This window comes from Osmia bicornis, chromosome 12, assembly GCF_907164935.1.
Source record: "Osmia bicornis bicornis chromosome 12, iOsmBic2.1, whole genome shotgun sequence".
In the NCBI taxonomy this organism is placed as follows: domain Eukaryota; kingdom Metazoa; phylum Arthropoda; class Insecta; order Hymenoptera; family Megachilidae; genus Osmia; species Osmia bicornis.
In genome coordinates this window covers 7,651,723-7,677,779 of record NC_060227.1, presented here as the reverse complement: position 1 = coordinate 7,677,779, position 26,057 = coordinate 7,651,723, and the positions used below count along the sequence as shown (strand labels likewise).

General features: G+C 39.6%; 3 protein-coding genes and 1 long non-coding RNA gene across 12 annotated transcripts; 2 read left to right on the top strand and 2 right to left on the bottom strand.

Moving 5' to 3' along the window:
• Window positions 1–92: 92 nt before the first annotated feature.
• Window positions 93–4,409, bottom strand: LOC114878017 (phosphoenolpyruvate carboxykinase [GTP]-like). The gene is made up of 7 exons (XM_029191331.2): window positions 4,037–4,409; window positions 2,766–3,023; window positions 2,345–2,529; window positions 1,827–2,221; window positions 1,365–1,712; window positions 1,027–1,293; window positions 93–952 (listed from the first exon to the last, which is right to left on the bottom strand). Exons 1-7 carry the CDS (start codon window positions 4,306–4,308, stop codon window positions 494–496), a joined length of 2,184 nt encoding a protein of 727 aa, XP_029047164.2. The 5' UTR covers window positions 4,309–4,409; the 3' UTR covers window positions 93–493.
• Window positions 3,030–7,590, top strand: LOC114878018. 6 transcript variants are annotated; one of them, XM_029191333.2, is made up of 3 exons: window positions 3,030–3,311; window positions 3,875–3,966; window positions 6,429–7,590. In XM_029191333.2, exons 1-3 carry the CDS (start codon window positions 3,284–3,286, stop codon window positions 6,603–6,605), a joined length of 297 nt encoding a protein of 98 aa, XP_029047166.2. In that variant the 5' UTR covers window positions 3,030–3,283; the 3' UTR covers window positions 6,606–7,590. The 6 variants fall into 6 exon arrangements, 3 of the variants coding, with proteins under 3 accessions (XP_029047166.2, XP_029047165.2, XP_046144276.1); XR_003789686.2 differs by lacking the exon at window positions 6,429–7,590 and adding an exon at window positions 4,498–4,580 and having other exon boundaries at window positions 3,030–3,966; XM_029191332.2 differs by having other exon boundaries at window positions 3,030–3,966.
• A 3,045-nt stretch (window positions 7,591–10,635) lies between these two features.
• LOC114878036 (polypeptide N-acetylgalactosaminyltransferase 5) lies at window positions 10,636–25,605 on the top strand. Of its 4 annotated transcripts, none has more exons than XM_029191388.2 (8): window positions 10,636–10,740; window positions 19,652–20,451; window positions 20,571–20,889; window positions 20,982–21,159; window positions 22,686–22,866; window positions 23,419–23,657; window positions 23,735–23,869; window positions 23,939–25,605. In XM_029191388.2, the coding sequence occupies exons 2-8, from the start codon at window positions 19,839–19,841 to the stop codon at window positions 24,086–24,088; spliced, it is 1,815 nt and encodes a 604-aa protein (XP_029047221.1). In that variant the 5' UTR covers window positions 10,636–10,740; window positions 19,652–19,838; the 3' UTR covers window positions 24,089–25,605. The 4 variants fall into 4 exon arrangements, with proteins under 4 accessions (XP_029047221.1, XP_029047217.1, XP_029047220.1 ...); XM_029191384.2 differs by lacking the exon at window positions 22,686–22,866 and adding an exon at window positions 21,618–21,798 and having other exon boundaries at window positions 10,637–10,740; XM_029191387.2 differs by lacking the exons at window positions 10,636–10,740; window positions 22,686–22,866 and adding exons at window positions 10,924–11,280; window positions 21,618–21,798.
• LOC123988375 lies at window positions 16,294–19,107 on the bottom strand. Its single transcript, XR_006829959.1, has 2 exons — window positions 18,688–19,107; window positions 16,294–18,448 (listed from the first exon to the last, which is right to left on the bottom strand). It is a non-coding gene; the product is annotated as an uncharacterized LOC123988375 (long non-coding RNA).
• Window positions 25,606–26,057: the final 452 nt, after the last annotated feature.

The window sequence follows — 26,057 nt, the reverse complement described above, 5'->3', positions numbered from 1 at the left end:
TTTCAGATTAAGCGAATTTAATTCTGTCGTTTAATTTCTACCTCTTTGATTTTTTAGGTGGTAAGGGAGGAGAAAGAAATAGGAAGAAATCCTTTCCTGCTTTTTCAAATGTTTTATTTAAAAACTTTTATCCAAAAAATACATACGTTTTCCATCACAATTAATGAATTCATTTTACTTGACATTCATCTGCATACTGTTGCGCTCACACACGGTTTCAAGCAGTCATAGAAGGAAGAACTCCTGCCAAACATTCGTCTCGGCGATGAAAATGAGATACAAATTAAATGAATGATGTATTTAATATTCAACTCAGAAACAAAAATGTAATACTACGTTTATGTTTGAACATTGAAGCTGTTAATGATTTAGATATACCAGAAATGATTGCAGATCTAACATTTACAAGTGGATCTGAATTTTCGTACAATTTTAATTGAATTTTGGAGATTTTAACCATAACAGAATCAGGTTTTTATTTAGAATGATGGAATTAAAGTTGTTCGATATTACGTGCAAGCTGATCAAGCTCGAGACGAATAGCTTCCGGTAAATCATCGCCAACTTGGGCATCGAAATACTTTTTAAGGTCATCAACTTCCTTCTGCCAGAAACTTTTCGATAATCTGAACAATTCCTCCATCTTAACGTTTTCTCTCATGTTGTCCAGATTAAAGGAGTCTAATTTTGGTAGTAAACCGATCGGAGAATCCATCGCGACGTCCTCGCCGTCGATCCTCCGGAGAATCCAATCCAGAACACGAGAGTTCTCACCGAAACCTGGCCAGAGGAATTTACCGTCTGCTCCTTTCCTGAACCAATTCACGTGGAATATCGCTGGTAGTTTAGCATTTTTCACATTGGCCATGCTCAACCAATGACCGACGTAATGTCCAAAATTGTACCCGAAGAAGGGCCTCATCGCGAATGGATCGTGCATGATTACCTTACCCTGATCATCAATTATTCAATATATATTAGCATGTATAATTAAACATTTATCAGCTAATTACATATAACACATACCTGATGTTCTGCTGCAGCAGTCGCCTCGGATCTCATTGCTGCTCCTATGAAGACACCATGTTGCCAGTTTCTTGCCTGATAAATCAAAGGAACACCTTCGGGTCTGCGGCCACCGAAGAGTATAGCATCTATAGGAACGCCATTTGGATCTTCCCAAGCAGGATCAATGATGGGACACTGGCTGGCTGGTGAACAGAATCTGGAATTTGGATGCGCAGCAGGTGTCTTGGATCCCCTGGTCCACTTATTACCCCTCCAATCGGTGATCTACTCAAAATATCACTTCTTAGATAACATTTACCACCATCACTGTCACTGTTAATCTCTGATCTCTATACCTCAATGTCTTCACTGATCTCTTTCTCCAATCCTTCCCAGAAAACTCCACCGTCGCTGGTAGCAGCCACATTAGTGAAGATTGTATTCTTGAAGATGGTCTTCATGGCGTTGGGGTTTGTGGCGTAGCTGGTCCCAGGTGCCACACCGAAGAATCCGTTCTCAGGATTGATGGCGCGAAGTCTTCCTTCTTTGTCGAATTTCATCCAGGCGATGTCGTCGCCGACGCACTCGATTTTGTAACCGGGTAGAGTAGGCTGCATCATAGCTAAGTTGGTCTTTCCGCAAGCGCTGGGAAACGCGGCGGCCACGTAACGTTTTTTACCTTTTGGGCTCGTGATACCCAGTATCTAGAAAAGGTAACTGATACAGAATCCCTTTAGACGAATGAACAAACTCGTGAGCATTGAGCAACGATTGAAAAGAAAAAGATGACTCGAAGGATAAATGATATTCAAACGTACGAGCATATGCTCTGCAAGCCAGCCCTCGTCCCTGGCAATGGTCGAGCCGATTCTCAAGGCGAAACATTTTTTACCAAGCAGAGAATTTCCACCGTAACCGCTTCCGTAAGAGGCTATCTCGTTTTTCGCTGGTCTATGTAGAATGATGGTTCTTTCAGGATCGCATGGCCATGAAGGTATTACGTCGACTTTCGAATTTGATTTTGGAACACCAACAGAGTGCAAGCACTTGACGAAATCGTTGTTTCCAAGAGCCTCCAGGACCTTCTTTCCCATTCTGGTCATTATTTTCATAGAACAGACGACGTATGGAGAGTCTGTGATCTGTATTCCAATTTTTGACAGAGGCGAACCCAATGGACCCATGCTGAACGGGATCACGTACATTGTTCTGCCTATAATGATTATAGAGGATATTCTAGGTTTGTCTCGACTTACGTTACGAAGAACTAAGAACAGCTTGTATTTTATTTTGTTAAGTAACAGATAGAATGAACGTAAGACCACAAGTAACTGACCTTTCATGCATCCAGGAAAACGTTCTAGAATAGCTTTGTCCATGTCAACCGGAGAAATCCAGTTACCCAGTTCTCCGGTAACACCATCGCGTGCCGTTGGGATCGTATCACGCCTTGACTCGGTGCTAATGAAGGTGCGTTTCTCAACGCGTGCTACGTCCGCCGGATTCGTTCTGGCGAGCCAACTAAAAAAGCAAATGAGATATTGCAGCGACTAAACATCTGGAAAACTTGGAATTCGTTCGATCTAATATCGTCTGATCCTTATGAGACGAGTGTCGTTTCAACAGATGTTGGAAAATGGCCAAAGAAAAGCATTGCTAGAAATATCAACACGGCCATCGCGAATAACTTCCTTCAATTACTAACGCACCAAACATATTTTATTATATATACTAATTCATTCATAAAATATACTTACCAATTCTCGTATTTTTTCAGGGGCAAGATGGTTCCACTTTGCTCGAGGAGCTTCAATTGCTGATCATATTCCGCATCGCTTCCGTCGCAGATGTAAATATCCTTTGGACAACAAATTGATGCCCATTCCTCGATGTACGATCGAAGTTTCGGAGCGAGAGGTTCCGTCAGTGTATTTAGCAAAGGTGTTTTACCAATATATTCGTAATTGTTGTTAAGGGACGGATTTTTTGCCGCATGGGTGACCAATGTTGACACCCTGTGAATAGGTAATGTTAAATAATATTATATTTTAATAATTGTGATATTTTATTAGGACAAAGGGTAACATTTATTTTTTCATCGTTTTTATTTCATTGATAAGATTCTTGTAAAAACATGCTCGCTGTACATTTAACACCTGTTTGTTTTAGGTATGGGATATCAGAGTAACAGGTGGTTCTACGAAGTACCGCGTTAATAACACGTCGATCGATTGGCTCTTACTCCATCACTATATAAACCTTGTCAAGTGAAAAAATGAATTTTCACATAGCTAATCCGCAAGGTAATGAAACGTTCATGCATTCACTTTGTCATTGATGTTATATGGTAAAAGATTATCATTGTTTTAATATACTGCGATGAAACTTAATTAGTTTTTATAAAAAACGACTTGATTCAATATAAACGCAGGCTTGAGAAACACGGTAAGAAGATTAAACGTATTGAAAGAGAAAAATGCAACGTCATTGTTGTTGAAAGTTTATTCATAATATTTTTACAGAAGATGGTAATTTTACTTTGTTTACTTCGCGGCATCATTGTAAATAAATGTTGCACGTAAATTGCGTAATGACGATAGCGTTGCATTAGATCCTAAGATAACATTATATAATAGAAGCCTAATATAGTTAACTGAATGGTTTCTTTGCAAAGGTAGTTTTTTCCATCTAATCCACATCGTTAGTTTTTATATAACAATTCTGTTCGATGAACAAATTGAATTATTCGCACTTGAACGGATATGAAGAGTACAGTTCAATCAATTTCAAAGCATCAAAATAATATTTTCTCAGATGCCGGTTACGCGTGTTAAACGAAACTTTAATAAAAAATATAAAATTACAGATTCTGGAAGGCATGGAATGTCCGGGCGTCAAAATGTGTTTAAAATCAAATTACACCTCATGAAAGGAACGAAGATCTCGCCCCAAAACATGGTAATTTTCCAAAGAAAACATACTGCTTTTTTAAGAGAAATACTCAAGAAAATAAGCACAGCTTACTCACCGCGGGTGGTAAACGTCGACACACGCGTGCGGCATGTCGAGTCTCTTTCCACAGCCGGGATGAGTTCGATGGCTCAGAATCGCGAACCGTGTAGACTGTCGTTTAATCTCGAGGACATTGATCGACTGACCAACTCTAGAATACCGAAGACTTCTCGGATGAACGATGGAAGATCTTCTGAAAGAGGCAGCTACCACGGAGAAGTTCCTGGTCAAGTTTATACCGTTTCTAGCGAGATTCGACCAGCGAATCGGATCGATTCTCGCCGACATCCCTGTTGCTGGTCGCTTTTATACGATCGTCAAAGATACCGGCGAGTCCTGCTGGCTCGTTTCGCCTATTGGCCGATCGCACTTCCGGTCGATATAGTGGGGAGAGACGGAACGCTGGCGGAATCGGCCGCGGACTTCGGATCACTCGTTCAGGGATCGCTATTGACCCGATTGTTGGCCTTTTTGCAGGTCGTGCCTTGGCGCAAACGATGATGTCGAAACGGAGATGCGATTTCGAGATGGCAAGACGAATCGAAAAAGGTCCCTGAAGAGAGGAACTTCCCGGCGATCCGCGACGCGTCTGCGGCCGCGAGTGACCGAACGACACGACGCTGCTCCAAGCTGAGGTTTAATTGGAACACCGGCCGACAGACGACGCGGAGACGGTAAAAAGTACACGTCGAGGCTGATTGATCGGAACTCGACGCTGTCAGTAGTAGTCCTTGAGATTTTCTTCGACAGCTAATCGAGTAGAGAGCTGCCAAATTCGGTCGCAGCTGGGTCGCAGCTGATCAAAAAGGACTGTACTCTTGATCACACGGTTACGGATTGACTGGGCTCGAGCAACACGGTTCGAGAAGTAAAAGCAATCGCGGGCGCGATTAATCGGCCCACGCCTTGCATTAAAACGAAATCGGTTGGTTCGGCCGGTCGGGTTTTATAATGAAAGCGTTACTGCTACTTGCTCTTCTATTTTTGCGCGAACACTTTCGCTTTTCGCTATCTAGCTCGCATGCTTTGACCGCTCGCGCGATTATCCCAGCGGATCGGTGCACTCTTAATTACCTGTTATTTTTCATAGACCAAATCGATCAAGGAATTTAGTCAATTTTCTCATGGTACACATTTTGAATTCTAGATTCTCGATTGATAACGAGGCTAACAAGCTTGAAATCAGATACGAGGAGAATCTAATTATGTAGCTTATTAGCTTGTTATTGATTCGCGTATCTGAATCAAAAGATATCGATCGGCGGATATACCGTGCATCTCGGTAAACTGTAATAGAAGGTTCAGGTTCCACCACTTTTGAACGTCAACAGCTGTGCAATCCGCGAACGATTAAGTGGCTTATAAATTTAATATTGGTCAATGCAAATCGTGACGCTGCTGTCTAATCGATTAGACGGTAGTACAAAGTATAAGTACCAGGATGTAGCTGGAATTTAAGTGAATCAACTTTGTCGAGATAACCAGAACAGACATGAAAAAAGTTCTTGAAATCGCACTTCGGGTTACATCATTAATAACATAAATATTATTGAATGTAGTTAAAAGTAATTTGGTATTTTGTACTATAACATTTTGACAGTCAATGTTACTTATATCTGACCTTGATACATACGTCAATTTTTAATTTATATTTAATTTAAGAATTAATCGTTTCAAAGCATATATTTAAAAAGCTCTTAATCTAAAATGACAAGATCCAAAGCGGTACTTTAAATGCGTTGTATCCTGTTGATTGTTTGAAAATTATATTATAGATTAGCATTTAACCGTCGCCTTGAGAATACTGATCCCGTTGTTTTTGTATCAACGTCCTTCAATCGTTATCTAGAAGATAATTAGTGTTTTGTTAACCGAGAAGGGGAGGACCGAGAAGCGTGATGCTCCAAAATGAGAATTGCGCGACGATGAGCCAAGAGATGGAAAAAAACTTGCAAAACGTAGACAACGAAAGTAAACAGAACGTCGCATCGACAATTCTTTATTTTCTCTTTTCTCGTAACCACTTGAATAGATTCGTCGTTTTGTCGCATTATCGCGTCAAATGTGGGATTGGCGAATTATCGCGAGCAGACTGTGAACTACGGACCAAGCGAAGCGGTGTTGGATTGTGTCGAAATCGAAATGCATTCTCATCTCTTCAACGTAATGAGACCGAAAAATTCATGAATAATCCGAGTATCTCGCTTTCGATAAAGTCAACAATGATTGCGATCGCTTTGTTGCTTGCTGTGTTTTCTCTTATGAAATACATTGCGTTGCTCGTATGATTAATTTTGTTGATTGTAAATTGGAAAATAATTTATCTTTTAGAATTTACAAATTCTGGGGTCAATAATACCTCCCTCGACTCATTGAGATACTAATAAGGATTTCTTTTTCTTTTTCAGATTCATGAATTGAAGTCGCACCCTGAAACTGAATCGAATAATAATATTGCATCGGATGCAATTGAAATGAGGACGATCGAGAGAGTTATAATGCAGCATCGAGAAGAGATTGTATGCATGAAGAATATAATGACGACGGAACCGATCGACTCGCCTTGTCGAATGCATTCGAGGTGAATTTGTTAGAGGAAAAAAAGAAAAAATAAGACGACGTCGAAGCAAGATTGCTCAGAGAAAGGAAACGTGCTTAGCTCGTTGTACTTTGATCTAAGCTGGCCAGTATGTACGCGCAATTCATACAACATTATTGTTTACTGAGATTTCTCGAACAATTTCTCATACTTTTTTTGTTTGGGATTTCCGAGTCGGTTGCCTTTAATCATGCAAATGATTAATTTCATGGAACATAGGATCACGGATAACGGGGACATAGGGTACGCGAAAATCTCGATGTTTCGGTAAACTTCGAACCTGTTTTGTTTTCTTCAATGAGAGATACTGATACCTTTTGTTTCCTATAACTTTAGCGGAAAGTTAATATCATTTGTTTCAAGTAAACAAATTTATTTTGTTAAAGCATACAAGTGTTTTGCTATTTTATACTGTTCTTCGAAGGAAAATTATAATTGAACAAATCAGGATTCGATTGTTACGATTGATTTTAATAGCGTCTAGTTTCAAGGCAGCGTTCCATTACAAGTTTATCAGGTTCCAATATTTTTCTTCACCCTACGCAGCTAATTAATCATTACGCAGTGCATCGATAATTATAAATCATTTTTTCAGTCTGACACATTTCTTTGTTTCTTTCTTTCATTTAATTATGAAACTAGTGTTAATTTTCTAGAATGATGTTTGATTGCTTATATCTAATTTGTTATTAAAGATCCAAAGATTCCTATGATTACATCCAGTTTCGACAACTAACTATTCTGTCAATTAGTTTAAAAATAAATGGTAATTATTTGTTATATTACTTATGGTGTGTAAACTTGAATTATACTTTAATTGCAAAATCAAAAACGGCTGAAACTACTCGACGACTTTCCGGTTGACATAGTGACATCATTTATTAAGTAACAAGACCGAAAAATGATTAGAATAATTATTTGACAAATTTATATTTTGAAAAGACTGAACTTCCGACAGTCGGTAATCGACCCTTCGGCAGTCGGTAAGTTAACGAATAGTTTGCGCCGCTTTTATATAGATGGCGCAATGGCCGATAGCTTAGGGATTGACTGCTGACACTCCCCCGCCGCCCGACCGCATGGGGATTCACTTTGTGTACCGACCTATCATCATGGGGTGTCAGGGACCCCGGCGACTCTTCCTGCGCACCAACCTATCGTCTTGGGGTGCCTAGGACCCCGGTGAATCAATCTGCGTACCGATATAATATTTTCAGATGTCCTTTTTAACAGATTTTATTGCACTATTATTGTAAGAGTATGTATACATATAACATTTTTCTGCCTTGTTTTCGAGCATGCGTACAGCGTCTCAGCGTCACTCACATACTTACATGTTTTCGTGTTATTAAAAGGAATGATTTGCTGTACTTATCTTCTTAGCTTATTGAATAAACTCATTAGGAACATGAACGTGTAGATTCTATTTCATCTGTGTGCCTGGCCTATTATTTTATCCTTTTATTTATTATTTTACCCCTATTTTCGGGCCTCGCATGGACCACCCTCCTAAGTCATTTATTTTTTCCCTCTTCATGGGCCACGACTCAACCTTCCCATTTATTTATTATTTTTTTATCTTTAACGGCCTCACCACGTCCAACCCTTTATCACTGCATCCCTTACATGTCTGTACCCTTTATATCCCTGTATCCCTTACATCTCTATACCCTTTATATCCCTGTATCCCTTACACTCCTGAATTCTCCCTGCACCTCTTGTATCCTTTCAACCCTTATAATAAATATATTATAAATAATATACTTATGGCCATTGGTTCGAATAAAGGTAAGTAAAGGTAAGTAAAGGTAAGTAAAGTCTCCTGAAAAATAATTTTAAATTTAAATTTTTGCAAAATTTAATTCCTTTTTTTGCCACCAGATGGCGCTGATCCGAGGTCGAAATTTTAGTTCACATTTTTGCCGCTAGAGGGCCAAAATTTCTGCAAGATTTAGTTCCTTTTTCTGAAACCAGATGGCGCTAATCGGAGGTCGAGATTTTAGTTCACATTTTTGCCGCTAGAGGGCCAAAATTTCTGCAAGATTTAGTTCCTTTTTTTGAAACCAGATGGCGCTGATCGGAGGTCGAGATTTTAGTTCACATTTTTGCCGCTAGGGGGCGCTATTTTTCGAAATTTTCGCGAAATTCTCGAAAAAATAGCGCCCCCTTGCGGCAAAAATTTCAACTAAAATTTCGATGTCGGGTCAGCGCCCTCTGGCGGCGAAAAAAGGAACTAAATTTTGCAAAATTTCAGGCGAAAAAAGGACTTACCTTTACTTACCTTTACTCGAAGCAGTCTTTATAATATTTATTATAATGTTTGAGGGGATATAGGGGATGTAGGGATATAGGGGATGTAGGGATGAAAGGAGTGTAGGGATGAAAAGAATGTAGGGATGAAGAGAATGTAGGGATGAAAAGAATGTAGGGACGAAGAGAATGTAGGGAAGAAAAGAATGCAGGGATGAAAAGAATGTAGTGAAGAAAAGAATGTAGGGATGAGAAGAATGTAGGGATGAAAAGAATGTAGGGATGAAAAGAGTGTAGGGGTGAAAAGAGTGTAGGGATGTAAGGAATGTAGGGATGAAAAGAATCTAGGGATGTAAGGGATGAAGCGATGTAAGGAATATAGGGGTGAAAAGAATGTAGGGATGAAAAGAATGCAGGGATGTAAGAGCTGTAGTGATGTAACGAAACGAGGGATGTTAATGAATTTCGTGGGGGTCTGGGGCTGGGGCCCAGGTCTCTACTTCACGCGGCCCGAGGATTGCCGACATCGGGTGTGGCCCCCGTTGTAGGCGGAGTTTGGCACATAGCGGAAGGGTCGAAGGACCCTCCTTACCGCCCTAGTGCAGGCCACCGTGGTGGTTTTAGTGGGTAAAAATTCCACACTACCTCCAGCCCCTCCCCAGGGGGGCTAAAGGTGTCTTTCTGAGGATTTCCACCACGTTAAAATAAAAAAAAAAAAAAAACGGTATTCCCCTTCCATGAGCCTACTTATTAAGCAAAATAAAATAAATTAAATAAACTCTTGAAAAAAATTATACTGGTTGTGCCCTCTTCATACGGGCCTGATATTATTAAGGGATGTTAGGGAGCCCGCTGCGCCAATAACGCCCTCTTTGTACCGACCTGATATCATCTTGGAGTGTCAGGAACCCCGAAGCACCGCTGACGCTGTTTACATACCGACATTTTGGCATCTGGGGTGTCAGGGACCCCGAAGCACCGATGACACATTTTGCTTACGGCATGCGGGGTATCTGAGACCCCTAGGTACCGGTGACACCGATATTATGCTACCAGGGGTTTCAAGGACCCCAAGCAACTAGCGAAATATAAAAACGAAAAACGAACAAATCGGGAAACTCACTTGTTCGGAGTAGTGATGAGTTTGGCCGGATCTAGCGGAATATAAGACCTTAAAACGAACAAATTGTGAAACTTACTTGTTCGAGGTAGTAATGGGTACGACAGGATCTGTAGCGCATGCGCGCTACAATTATTATAAAACAAACTTGTAAATAATTAAGAAATTATTCACTCACAAACAATGAAAATGATATATTTGTAAATCACAAACGATTTCCAATCAATTACAGTTATCAGTTATCACAAAATCTGTTTATTATAAGAAATTACTCAAATGTTTCGGCTCACATAATGATTGAAATAAAATTGTTAATTGGAAAAGAACTAATTTGTCACAAACGTTGAAAATATACTTACAATCAATCACAGACGATTTACAAACAAAATACACTAAGAAAAATGAAAAATAATTATTATTCCTTCCGGCTAGCTTCATGTAGGTCGGTCGTCATACCGACTGTGTTCTGTACATGCAGACCTAACTGTGCCTGGGGATGTCTGGAACCCCAAAATCATGATCCCTCGCGAACAGAGGCATATCCAGTCTTCTTGTATCTGTAGTCACTGCGTTACAGCACGAAATACGGGAGTTTGAAGGGTCTGGGTGCTACTACGGATGTCGAACAGGTGTCCCCACTTCTATACCCTAACCTCGGCGCTGTTCAGTGGCTCTGCAGTGTCGGATGTACACGTATGTGCGACGTACGGGATATGTACCTGGAGGTGTTCTCGTTTCTAGGTCATAAGAGGTGTGTATCAATGAAATTTGTGCTAGACAAGCGTTGTTCATGAAAAAGTAGTTACTTACGATCACGGGAGAGGTCCGCGTGTGACAGTAAATGCCACATCGAACAAAGTGCATTCATCGAAGTTTGACCGATCCGTTTTGCTCGTGGCTGGCGTCTCCCGTCAGTTTGATCTATCGTGTATGTGTGTGTATGTTCACTCTGCTGGGTGTCCTGCTTTCCTTTCGTCCTGTTCGACGAATCGAGCATTGTGGACGATTTTAATCGCGTCAAATTTCTCTGCACAACGACCATGAATCGTTTCTCGGCGAGTCCGTGATCGCTGTGACGCACCGGGTGCGCGTTAAACTGTTACATACCTCGACGAATTCCACGCCGGCTATCGGCTGTGCGTCAAATACTTAACAGACTTTATTGTGGTGTATAGAATTTGGACACGTCGGACGATCGCAAATCTCTCCTTGTGCCACAAAACGAACAAATACGACCTAATCAGAGACTCGAGCGAAACACCGTGTACTCGACCAGACAGGATCAAGCTGGGTAATGTCTTTTTAGGCTCGTGTCACGCGACGATAGCCGACCATGTGGTGTGTAAGTTAACGGTGCTACGTGGATAGGCACTATACCCGATATTTGTTCTCTGACGCGTCCACGTCTTTTACCGTGAGGCCAGACTGTTACCCGCTGTTTGCAACGATAAATCATTCTCACGCGTTCATGCGAACGCGCGCCCCTGTACGCGTGTGTCTGTGTGTTACGCATTTCCAATTCACCATATAACCGTACCGCCGCCTCGCGCGGATTCCATCTCGTTTTTGTTGGTCCGCCTCTTGAAACAAGTATATAATCTTATTCTACCGGCTCGTACGTCGTTATTTCGTTTTAAGGAATGCGGGGCACACCTGCTCGTCTTTTACACCGCAGTCCCCCAAGGTCTTTGGTAACCGGGACCAAATTGAACGTCACGATGAATTTTGACGATGATAGATATGATTTCACGGGAAAATAAAAAGTGGGAGAATGAAACTGCTCGATCTGTTAGCCGGTATAAATCGTCGCGAGCAACCTTCATTAAGAGAGAATAAATTATTCATGAAGAGAAGCCGGTTCTTTCCCCTCAAAGAACGTTAAATAGGTAAATGCAGCATACTTCGACGGCGATTAATAAAACGAGCGAAAGGTTCCCCGGTAAAGTTCTCCTTGGTTGATGAGTGAATTGACCAGTTGAAGATGACACGTTACTCGACCTCCAAGGACACGTGTACCCAGTTCCTATCGCGGATCTCCTTATGCAGTTGCGACAAAACGATTCCATTGCGGTACTACGGCATAATAGACTTGTAAAACGTGATTGCGGGAGAGGCGTGAAAATCACCGATCGATTATGTTATTCCAAGATGACATTTATAGAGTTCCATCGGTTCGATGATATTATTTTAGGCTCTACTCGTTCCCATTCTCCAACCTTTTTTCGTGGCTTTGATCCACCATTGACCCGGTATACATATAGCGTTTCATAATATCGACGAGAAACACGTGTATAAATTTAATCGCGCTGCGATGAAATTTCGTGCCGGGAAATTGTAAAGTTCAGAAATTCAAGGGAAATGGTAGCACATGATACGCAGCCCGTGTCGCGGTAAATGCGTTTCGAATATTAAACGGGACCAACGTACATCATGATTTTGTAATGGAAATACCCGTATTTGTTTCACCTATTATTTGCAATTAAATATTTAACATTCACCGATTAAATTTATGTCGTGGTCAGAGTTATAACATAGAAAATTTCGTTTAATCATAAAAGGATGATATTAATCTTCTCGCTACCGGCTGACGGCTACAATTAATAAAGTGAGGTTATGTTTCAAAATAACGGCTGGAACTAAATTTCTATCGAACGTCGTTGACGATGATGCAAAATGTGATTAAATTTCATTGGATATATTTGAATAACAGATAAGATTATTTTTGATGAGTCTTACTAAGATTACTATCTCGTTGTCATGCAGGTATATAGAAAGTGGAACGTCCTGGTTGACTCAGTCCGCCTGCATAATTGACTGTAAAACATTTTCTTTTCTTTTTTTCATCGCAGCCTAGAATGTAGCAATTAAACGACGCTAATTAACCGTTTCAAAGGCAAGCTTGTTGTAACGTGCGACCAAGTTGAGCACTTCGAAACGAATTGCCGGGAAGGTTTCGTTGTTCGAACGAGTATATCAGCCTCCTCCAACCCCTCGTTTGTTCTTTTCTTCGTTTCCTGTTAATTATTCGCAAAGCGGCGAAACGTCGAACAGACTTTATATTTTATGCACTATTAAGATCGGATTAAAGTTTTCGAGACCCGAGGCTGTTTTAGAATCCATTAGATTATTTATACCTCGGCCATTGTTACCTCGTTGAAAGTGGACTAAGTAATACAATTGTCATAATAATGGACTTTTTGCTAATCGGCATTATGAAAAATAAATAATTTCTACTCGAAAGTTCGATATTATCTAAATCGAGCTGTTCGCGTTGAAATTCTAGAAATCTGTTTGTTTCGTCGATACCATATTGCAAATTACGCCAGCGCACTTTCAATTATCTAGTACATAATAACTAACCTCGTATACGAGCGATGGTCTTTTTTTCTCCCTCCGTGTTTCGTCGCCTCTGCACACATCTATTATATACATACGATGAGTTTTATGAAGCCGCGGTTTGCTCGCCGCCAGCTTATCGGCGCCCGTACAAGAAACCTTTAAAAATTGCTCTTTGCACTTTAACGACAATCGTTCGCGACATTCGCGACCTCCATAGTGGTCGCTTTTAATAAACCGCGCGTAATGTTCTCAAAAAGTTATTCTATGCTTCGTATAAACTTGAGAATTTAATCATTTTTCCAACGGATAGTTTGTAGGGCTGTTTGATCAATTTTATTTATCTTGTTTAAAAAACAAGATAATCTTTGGAATTGATAAAATAATTCTTGGAATGCAATTGATAAGTAATCTATAGTACCGAAGCGTACACTTGAAAGACGGATCTAAGGGCTCTCTCCATGGTCCGCCGTCTGAGGACTGAAGTCTGATCGTGAGAATCGCGCCAAATCAAGGCAGTATTTAAAAAGAAATATGTATCGATCGTTTCACAGGATCCTTGTACATATACGTTTCATTGTTAATTCATTCTCCATTACCCGGAAAACTTTATGCCGGTTTTGTGACCCGTATAAAGTGGTGCGTAATAACGGTATTCGTACGATACTGGCGATCCTCATTGTACGGCTGGTACATTGTCGAGCAACGCCGGCATAATTGCAACAACCATTACGAAAATTCTGATGAGAAATTGTAGAAAAGCGTATGCGACATCGTAGGACGTGAAATCATCCGTATAACTTTATAACGAAACGTTTATAAACCGACCTTTATTCTTTTATTTTTACCTGCAAAATACACCATCGTGCTTAACTCTTTGAGGTGCACATTTCTCTTCTCTTCTTCTCAATTTTTGGAAAATTCAAATATTTTTTTCGACAAAACTTGCATGCGAAAAATTCTGAAAGAAAAGGCGGTACGCATACGTATCACTGCCCCTTAAAGGGTTAATGGAAACTTCAAAGACGCCCCGTGTAATTAGAATACTTAATCGTACTCTTATATTCATTTTCATCAACGTGTAATAAGCGTCATTATCGATCAGGCATAAAGCAAAAGGCTCGTTTCCAAAGCACCATTCCCGCAACCGTGAGATTACAAAGCAGTAAAACGTCTGTCGTTTTAACAAAGAGCCTACGCTAAAAGTGTAGCCTAGTTTCTCGTTACACCTTAAGGAGGTATTATCCGTTTCCTTACAGCCAATAAATCCCGCTATCGCGTGATTAAATAGTCAACGCGAATATAGGCGTAATTTTTAATCGATGAAAGAACTGTAACGCGTTAATTAAAAGATACCGCGAATTGTATTGCTCGAGGGGCTCGGTTTTATGGCTCATTTTGCCGCGCAAATGACGCACAGGTATAGCCTGGGCGCGGCGATAACTGTGCCGGGGACCGGAAGTAGAGTGGTGGTTCCTTCGCGCGAAAAGCGCTCCTCGAGTAAGCTTCCTTCTCGTTTGCAATGCGTCCATGAATTTCATTTCTCGCTTTGTTCCAGGCAAGAATGTATTTTTATTCACGAAGTAGAAAGAGTATCGGGTATCGATCGATTAAAATTGCTGATTCGTTCGGCTGCATAATTATTACAATTAAAAGAAATTTCGATTGATTAAATCGATTAGCTATCAATTACTGATACCACCGACGGATGAGCTCTAGTATTAATTTCATTCAAGATAATTATAACTTTCTCGAGTATATATGTTCACCTTTCTCGGTTGAAAATAATCTGCCACGCCTCGGGTGTACTTGAATGCAGTAGTTAGATAACGAGATACGCAATCAAGTATCAGATGACTCACATTCGACGCGCGTTCATTGTCGAGTTAATTGTCTCCAGAGCTGGTACGACAAATAATTATTCCGCAACGTCTAATTAACGCCTTTCTATTTAGAAGTGTTAATAGACTGGCGCCAATGATTCGATGAATGATAATCGAACGACTCGAATTCTTTGAGAGAAAAGGAAAATGATGGCTCGGTCCATTTTTCGTGCATCGGGATTTCATGGAAATGCTTCTTTCGAACAGTGAAAGATGAGAGAACGGGCCGGGGAATCTCGAGTTCTATCGGTTCGCGAAATCGATGGAGAGTCGCAGACGAGGAGGATATATATCTTGAGACGTGTCCGCGAAGTTGAAACGCTTTTGTAAAATCCATAACGCTCGTATGTGTCCCGTGTACGTGTTGCTGGCTTGAAAAGTTATCGCACACCCGGCGTGAAACACGCGCGAAACTCGCTTGGAATCCGCTCGCGAAGAGGCCTCGAGAGTCTCGAAAGTGGCTCAACATCTCGCATCCATCAGCGTGAAAAGCGTGAACAAGAGAAACGGAAATTACGTTGTTACATTCAATTTTCGTTCCCTCGTGTTTCGAATGCCAGCTTTCTGCTTTGAAATTTCAATATAGCTACGTCGGAATCATCGCATCGCGGTCCGACCAATTTCTGCAGCTCCGTGATTTTATTTCGTAATAAATAGAGAAGATTGATCACCAGAAATTTGTTTCTCTTCAACACCTCGACGCTAAGCTTCTCTATAAATACCAAATGTTTATCCGGAGAGTCGGCGACGCACGGTCTTGGACGCATGTATGCACTTTTAAATATAATGGAAAAAATGGATATCCATTAAGAAAAACTTATTTTTTTGATGTATCTCGTATATCAAAAGGCACCGTCGAGTGATAAGAAAAAAGAAACACAGAGTTCCTGAATGAAAATTGAGCATTGCGAGATAAGTCAGTATTGAACATCGATTAAAGACACATTTGTCTCAATAAAGTTATCTTAACAATTAGTCACATACAAACGGGACAATTAAACGGATATTTATAGTGGTCGGTGCAACAAAAGAAGTTTTATCTGCCAGATGGTAGTAAAACATTTTTATTCGTCCATGTGGAATGATTTATCGCTCGGTGAACAGTGATTTATTATACTTATCGCTTTCTTGTCGTTGCTCCAAAATATGTTCTATGCTTCGAATTTCTATATAAATTCCATCCTGACACTTAAAACGCGTAGGTCTAAATAGACTTCGGAGGATTGATACAGTGCCGTTTGAAAAGTTATCAACATATCATTTATCGAAGGAGGCTAGCAGTTTGTTGAAAGAGCGTTGAGCAACACTGGGGGCATCATTATTATTCTGCTAATTTGCGTTCGCGAGTTAACCGGTGTGTTCCTTGCGAAATACGATGCCTTCCACGAGATATTCGGCTCTCGAGGCGGTGATTTCGATTTTATAATTAACGATCCCTCGGGGATGTCGCAAGTTCCGATTGCGTAAGATACAAGCGTAGCACCGATCGTTCAGGCGAAACAGTAATTCACCAATGGTTCGATTGATTCGTACATTCGCAATCGCATCGGGTACCCGAGTTATGGGATAATAAATTGGAATTGTGGCTCTCTCCGTGGTCCGCCATCCGAGGGCTTGAAAACGCGTTATTTTCTTATTTATTTATTATACACTCTCATCGATCACTCTTTTTCTAGAAAACTCATCATATTATATTTCTACTGTTTTGAGGACCTATTTTGTTTCTAAATTACTTTTAATATTCCTACTTCTCTCGTAGCACCCTTCCGTTATAGATTATCTCTAGGAAATCCTCGATCGATCGCGAGTCTATTTCCTCTTCTCTAAGATTGCCTAACGGATCGGCCAGCATTTCTATCTAATCTATGAGAACTACATATAGCATTTAATCTAGTAATCAGGCCGAGTCGAGTGATTCGGACGATTCGAATGGTACATGCTCGCGATTTCAATCTCTTCGGCAACGATCCGGTGATTCGACTCTCGGTTACAACACTCGAGATCATGGGAACGCTGGATTAGCAAGGAAGTTAATGGCTCTTTTCTCCGGCAGAGAAGAGATTTTCATTGTTCGGAGTTTCAGCGGTTTTGCTTTCGTAATTCGGAGTTGAACGGAAAGAAGGAAACTCCGGTGGCAACGTTTGGATGAAAATAAGATAAAAAATTTTTTAAAAAACACACACAAATTAACGTGGCCAAGAAGCGTCGTAATTAATTTGCATAGCTGTTTAGGTAGCCGATGTCTTGCGGAACACCTGCCACTTCTGGCGCTGGTAATTAGGAGTTGCACAGATATGTTAATTAGTCCCACTTGTTCAATTCGATCTCGGTATTCAGATGTTTTTCCAAACGAAAGATTTTCACGTTGAAAATGTAGATGAAGAAGAGTTTGAAATGAAATTTAAACGACCACTTTCACCTGTACTTTAAGCTCAATTTCATTCGAAAAGCGCTCGTACAAATCGCAAGTTCCTTCGCGCAACAGTGAAGAGGATACTTGAAGTTTGATGAGCGGTTCGAGGACTCTGCTGGCTGAAGCCAAGTCCTGACTGGCAATATAGCAAACCAGAACGCGGACGAACTTTGGGGAACGTCAAACAAAATATAGAAGTGACAATTCGATGCTCGGGAAACTTTGGGATTCGGTGGATGGAAAACGAGATATGATCCTGTTAGGTTACCAGGGTGCCCTTATTGAAAATGGCAATAATACCAGGCCAGGTTTGATATATTACAAGCGGAAAACTCCTGCGGTGTTTTCCTTCCTCACCGCATTTCCGCCGTTTCTCGAGCGTCGCGCAATTATCAGCCTCTATTACCCGCGGTTCCTAGCTATCGCGATGAAAGTGAATTATTTAGCAGGCTCTAATTAATTAGCATCGGCGGTCTACCGTGCGATGTCGTTTTCTCAGGAGCCGAAGAACGCATCCTCGTTAAAGTCACCGCATTCGTAAGGAGGAGTCGTTTTCACGGCATACACACTAGGGAACGATCGCTCTATTATTATTATTAAGCCTTGAAATTTGTCGCTTTTTTGTACCTTGCCTCTTCTTAAGCAGCTTACCAACTGTATAAATAATAGCCCATCCGGTTAAGTTCGTTCCGTTCTCGTTGCATCTCTTTATCTTGCTGGCCAGCAGCGACAGGGGGTCGTTTTCTTGTCTCTGCCACGATAGCGAAAGAATTGGTCTCTCGCAAATGGGATAAAATTGTCTTCATTAGCTTCCTTTTCACGCGAATCTGAAAAAGAAATAAAATGTTATTTCTGTTCTATTCCGTTTCCTAAAATCGAAGATTATTTTCTTTTTTATATCTAATCTTATCGTGTTTCGAATTGAAATTCTTTCCAATCTAATCGATGTATCTCAAATAGTATCTCTATTAATCGGTCGTTAATCAACAAACGCTTAAAATAGAGCATGTTCTTGTTGAAGAGGGTCATTCAAATTACCTAGAAATTGTATAACCGATAGTCTTACCATTATATTGATACTTCTGCTAAAGAGCCAGACGTTATCTGCTCGCAAGTCCTCTGCTATTTATCAAATACATCTTCTAAGTCGACTATCCCTGCAACTAAATCAACATTTGATAACTCTAAATCTAATTTATATTGGTTCCCATAGAAAGAAAAGACGTTTCATTATTTCAATTGTTACTCGTTATTTCCTTGGGAAATGGCACTACCGGTAATCGTTAACGAAACGTGTCGAACGATCTTCCTTTCGCTCTTTCCCACACGATCGGACAGTGAAAACTCGTCGCCAAAGATCCATCGAGCAGCGAAATGCGATCTCGTCGAAATGGTAGAGCAAGAATGTGCTCGATCCGCGTTTGGTTATCGCGCGAATGTAGCCAGGCGGCCGTAAGCTGTGCCGAGTAACAAACGAATCGATAATGGTAAATTGCCCGATGTATTATGCGCGTGATAAATAAGCAGCTGAAAGTCTCGCGTGACTTATGGCTCGATTGTTCGCCAGGAGTACTCTTAAGGAAGGTGCAGTGTCATTTAGCAAGGATAAACGAGGGGTGGAAGGAACCGGGCGTGCATCATGCGACGAATTATTTAGTTGCAACCCTGTGTTAACGTCAAGTTCGAATAATAGGTACCTCGTGTAAAGTTAGACACGCGGATGAGCCAGTGGTTACTGCGGTCGCTTTCGAAATTCCTTCCAAGTCTGTTGAATATGTAGTCGATTAGTCCGTTGACCGATTAGACAGTCTCCCCTAGGCTTCTCTCCCTTGTTTCGCTAATTGATTTCTCGGACTGTTCGCCGAGAACAGTGTCTTCCTGCTCGTTGGACCTTCGAGGTGTTCGCGCGACTATCCGCGTAATTGTAATACGAAAATTTCCATCGCGACCACCGAAGCGTTAAACCTTCGATGGACAGGCAATTACCCTCGCAAGGGTGAAAATTCCAACTTCTTTTCTTTCTGTTTCAGGTTACCGAGGTTGTAGTCATGTAATACTTGGCAAAACGAGAAGGCTGATCTCTGCCCTCAGATTCGGTTGTGAACTCTCTTCCCTGTAACAGCTCCCCCCTTCCTGGCTCGAACCTCGTCGTAGATTCCGATCAATCGTGGATCGGGTGATGATCTCAGGTGACAAAGCAACAGGACCCGTTAGAAAATGTTTCGCTCAAAGATTCGCATTCATACCTGTCAAGTGATACTGCTCACGTCGCTGGTATGGTTCCTGGTCGACGTGATGGTGTTGATGCTCTATTCGGACTGCATCGGAGGGTCCGGATGGGGATGTACCGAGAGCAGTAAACAGCAGATACTGACCGAGGAGAACCTGCCGCACGCGAAGGGTTTGGCGAAAGAGGAACAACAGATCCAATCGAGCAACGAGCACAGCCAGAAGAGATACAGGCAATCCGAGCTTCATCTTTGGCGGCCGGCTAAGGTCATACGTGAGAGCAAGGGTAAGCCCGGCGAGATGGGCGCAGCTGTGCACATCTCGCCGGAGGACGAGGCAAGGCAACAGGAGCTGTTCAAGTTAAATCAGTTCAATCTGATGGCCAGCGACATGATCTCGTTGAATCGATCGCTCAGGGACATCAGGCTGGAGGGTTGCAAAACTAAGAAGCACCCCAAGTACCTTCCGGACACCAGCATCGTGATAGTGTTCCACAACGAGGCCTGGAGCACGTTGCTGAGGACCGTTTGGTCGGTCATCAATCGATCGCCCAGAACTTTGCTCAAGGAGATCATTCTGGTGGACGACAAGAGCGAGCAAGGTGAAACTCTTGGCTTAAAATACCACGCGAACCCTTCGAGCTTTAAATCAATATGGATTAAATCGATTGTATAATCAGATATCTGTTTCTGCTCACGATAACGCGCGTTTAATCCACAGATCATTTGAAGCAAGATTTGGAGGACTATGTAAAAACGCTACCAGTACCAACGTACGTGTATCGCACCGAGAAGAGATCAGGCCTAATAAGAGCTAGACTGCTTGGGGCGAAACACGTGAAGGGTCAAGTTATAACGTTCCTCGATGCCCACTGCGAATGTACCGAGGGTTGGTTGGAACCTTTGCTCTCCAGAATTGCCGAGGATAGGTCCACGGTTGTTTGCCCCATCATAGATGTAATTAGCGACGATACGTTTGAGTATATTCCTGCCAGCGATATGACGTGGGGTGGTTTCAATTGGAAATTGAACTTCAGATGGTAAGAATCAGCGAAACGTTATTCTTTATTTAATCTGCTCGTACGATTATTGTTGAAGAGCAGCTGGTATATTTATTTCTTCAATTTTTAAGGTATAGAGTAGCACAAAGGGAAATGGACAGAAGATTAGGAGACAGAACGGCTCCTCTGCGAACGCCAACCATGGCTGGTGGATTATTTTCTATTGACAAGGATTATTTTTATGAATTGGGTGCTTATGACGAAGGCATGGACATTTGGGGCGGTGAAAATCTTGAAATGAGTTTCCGGGTGAGTATGAATCAGTAATGATATTTATACTTCGTAATTAAATCTTTCAAACGGAATAGATGATAACTTTTTCAAAGATTTGCAGGTGTTTCTCAAAGGGGATTAATGTATAAGAGTTTCTTGTACTCTTTGTTAGAAAAGTAATTTCTTGTATTTGCTTTTGCAGCTAAAATCTTTACTACTGTCGGTTTCATAGAAAACTTCTTTCCATATAGTTGTGTGTCTTCTTAATTGTAGTTAGATCTCAAGTTTGACATACTTTACGCGTTAATATGGAACTTACATTGTATGCTTCAATTTTGATTGCTTGGGAAATTGAGATCCAACGATTCTTTGAAAGTCCTAGTATTAGATGGATGATCTCCTCTTTGGGATGATAGATTTAAGTTTGCATTCCAACCGATGGGTTTCCTCGTTGATATTTCATCTTCATGTGTGAAGTAATAAGTACCTTGTAGGTATGGCAATGTGGTGGGACGTTAGAAATCAGTCCGTGTTCACATGTTGGACATGTATTCCGAGACAAGAGTCCATATACATTCCCTGGTGGTGTCAGCAAAGTAGTTCTACACAATGCGGCCAGGGTGGCCGAGGTCTGGATGGATGAGTGGAGAGATTTTTACTATGCCATGAACCCAGGTTAGAAAATAACGTGTATAATCTTCACTGTTTACTTTATTATCTCTACAAATTACTTCAACTAATAACACTGATTATTCGACAGTGAATTATGTATTGGCAACTCTTGAATATCGTTTTAGAAAAGTGTGCAGCTGTTTGTTGACTGAAAAGAAAATCATACTTAACGGGTATCTGATACAATCTGATCTAAGATACAAAGAGGATTATAGCACACTTTTTTTTTTCTTTGTATTTAAATGTATCTTCATCTATAGATTTTGCCTATTCTTATTTTTTCTAATAAAAGTAACTTACTCTTGAATGATATGAACATCCCATCAATTTTGACGCAAATGGTAACATGTGTAACAAACTAGATGTTAAAATTATTAACACCCGTAATTACATAGTTAATATTAAGTATATTCCTCGGTGTAATATTAACCAAATTTTTCATTTACCGTACAGTTTAATAATTAACATATGCGTATTGATATATAAATGTATTCTTTTTTTTAGTACAAATTATATCATCGCAATTATTTTCATAAATTTCTTTACTGGTGTATGTGTGTGTACGTGTAGAACGGACATTGGGACTAAGTTGTTTCTCCATTTAGCCATGAAGATTTCATTTCCAGGAATACAATTTCTTTACTTTTTCAATATACTTTGGTATAGTCTTAACCACTCATCCATCCAGCCGACTAACAAAACAAGTTTGCTTGCTTTTAGTTGATATTATTTATAAATTATATTATAGGTACCAGAGAGGAGAGCGAACATCCACACGATCGATTCTAATTTAATGTATTAGCTCGTTATTGTTTTTTGGTTTGTTTTCTTGCTCTGTTTTAAAACCACCATTGTAATTGCTAACATACTAACAGAACTGAGTTGGTTAGATATGGATGTGTGGTGGGACATTGGAGATCGCAACGTGCTCGCACGTCGGTCATGTATTCCGTAAGTCAACACCGTATACATTCCCTGGTGGTACCAGCAAGATAGTGAACCACAACAATGCGCGACTCGCGGAGGTCTGGTTGGACCAATGGAAGTACTTCTATTACAACATTAATCCAGGTAGCACTAACACCAGTATTTCTGGAAAAAAAAAGACTAGACTGCAATACTGCTGAGTTCTCAAACATTTTGGCTTATTTGTTTCGCATGTTTCATTTAATTTGATTTTATTTTTCTTTACTATGGTTGGGTGATGGTACGCTTTTATAAGTTGCATTTGCTGTAAGCTTAACTGGAGTTGGGTAACAGCTACAAACGCATATATCAGATACCCGTTAATATTAGGAAGCTAATAAAGAAGTTTCTTTTTTGTTTCATGCATTTAAGAAAAAAAAAAAAAAAAATAAGAAAATGCTATGAATGATATACTGAAGAGAAGGGTTAATAGACAAAGTATCGAAAACAAATGAACATTAATAATAGCACAATTACTTCCAAGGGCAAGCATATACCATTAATACACCACACATGGCAATTTCTTTATTTTAGCACACATTTCTGATCACACCTTTCTTCCAGTGGACATTCATACATGCAAGCACATTAATTGCATCATATAGATTTCAAATGATTGCTAATTGAAAGATATTCAAACGATCATTTTATTTACAGGTGCTCGTAATGTAGCCGTCGGTGATGTATCTGAAAGGATTAAGCTAAGGGAACGTCTGAAATGCAAAAGTTTCAGATGGTATCTGGAGAATATTTATCCTGAGTCTCCAATGCCGTTAGATTATTATTATTTGGGTGATGTACAAAATGTTGACACACAAACCTGTTTGGACACTATGGGTAGAAGAACAGGTGAAAATGTTGGAATTAGCTATTGTCACGGATTAGGTGGCAATCAAGTCAGTAAACCAAATATCATTTTTCTTTTCTTGATTTTTCTTTAATCACTTTCTGTAATAAAAACTTTTGTATTCAGGTGTTTGCTTATACTAAACGACAGCAAATTATGTCTGATGATATGTGCCTTGATGCAGCTAGTCCCCAAGGTCCTGTCAAAATAGTAAGATGCCACGGTATGGGAGGAAATCAGGCATGGGTTTATAACGAAGAGGTATGATAAAATTAAATCAGGTGGATTCAGTAAAATAATTATTAACATATTATTTTCTTTTGTTCATAGACGAAGATGATTAAACATACGAATACAGGGCATTGTTTATCGAAACCTCGTTCAAACGATGCAATGCAACCTGTCTTAGCACCATGTAATCCTGATAACCGGGGTCAGAAATGGATAATGCGTAGTAAATTCAAATGGCAAGCCAGCTAATACGAGCTGTTTTTAAATGCAACATCATTATGCAATACTTGTTGATATATTTACTGCTACATTGAAGAACTGACAGTCAAAAAAATTTCTGTACATGCAACATCAAGAAGATAGTATTATACTTGATAAACATAGTCCGGTATCGTCGATCCGCTAAACCATCAATGGAGTTGATGATGTGGAAGATAAATTAATCTATACCTTAAACACGAGAGATTGAAGTTAATGCGTTTAGTTAAATAGGATTTATTTACTGTTGCTAGCAGTATCATGTATTTACTGCCATTTCTCATGGTATGCCTTGATTAATAATGCACAAGTGTTAAGAAACAGAAAAGAAAAAATAATACAAAACTATTTCCAGCTGCGTGTGAAGATGTATACAAGTGATATGAAGTGAAGAATTTTTTTTTTTAGCAAACAGTAGAGAGAAAAGCATATCAGACCACTGTTATAAATAAATAATTGTTAATACTAAAGAAAAGAGACATATTTGATAATGTGGGATGAGTGCAATGCCGGATGACTGAAAGATATATCAGTGCGCTAAACCAACGTTATGTTTACAGCGTATGTGGTTACTATTACAGAGTGAATGGAGGTATGCGAGCGAAATTATTGTGACACTGTCGATTACGATTTAGAACTTGTACTGTATAATTTTCTAGCGATTAGGGAAGAGCACTGAATCTTTTTATACTGGTATTTCTAACAGTTCCTTGTTAAATCTCGTTCATATAATTTAGTTGTTACTTTCTTTTATACTTGTTTAAAATGATAAATGTACTTATATCTGAATTCGCCATAGTAATATGAGATTACATTAATGGATCATCGTTTAAGGATACGAGAAAATATCGACTGTTATTCACTACTGTGTTATGCTTCAAATACTTTCTTAAATTCATGGCAGAACGTCTTCCGTATTTTTTTATTAAACAAAAAAAAGTAGATATTTTTATGATATTCCTAAGGTCTTTTATAGCTGTAATCCTTCATAGATTCGAACCCCTTTTACCTGTACCTTCTATGTACTAGAAGTGTACCGAAAATTTAGAGTGCAATATACTTCTTGAATAAGACTTTGAAGAAAACAGTTTCCTATAACTAACGTAAAAATGTTGTTACCAGATTCTGGCGCCCTTCCCTTACACTACTGTAGGCCAGAGTTCACGCTCTGAAACGATAGTCAACAAAACGTAAAACACTGTTTCTGGAAAATGTTGACTGATACACTTACATTTGAAGTTGAGAAAAAGAAAATAATTCTGTAACTTTAAATGAGAAAATATTGAACTACATTTATAATATTTAAAATATATATGACTCTGAAATTTCAATTTAGGAGAACTTTAATATAAAAGGATATGCTTAATTTTATGTTACACAAAGAAATGGTGATGGTGCAACAAATTATCATTTACAGCTTAATTATATGTTTAATTATTCGTACATAACTATAGTATTTATTTTTGTACAGAACTCGATTTTTATTAAACCAATACATTACTTGAATAGATCTTTAATTAATAAATATATTAGCTGAATTTGTAGATAAATTATAAGTTGTTTAAAATGATATGGTTAAGTTTAATTAAATTCGAGTAAGTAAATCGTACACAAATATAGAGAAAATAAAGTCAATAACAATGTGTAAACACTATTTAATCTCACGAATCATCAGTTGGAACTGTTTATGGTGAATTTATGAGTATGATTTTAATACATTCACCGAATTCATCTTAAGAGTATTGTTTATATATGGAAGTAATATATCGTTAATTAAAGTAATTATGAACATTTGTTAAAATTTTGTTACACGTGAATGTATGAACATGTCTACAAGTATCATTTAGATAACAGAAAAAGGAGTATCTGTTTTTGTGGCTTATAATATAAACAAAATTTGACATGAACATACTTTTGAGGACAATAAAAAAAAAGAAATAATGTACTTTGTTTTAGCATC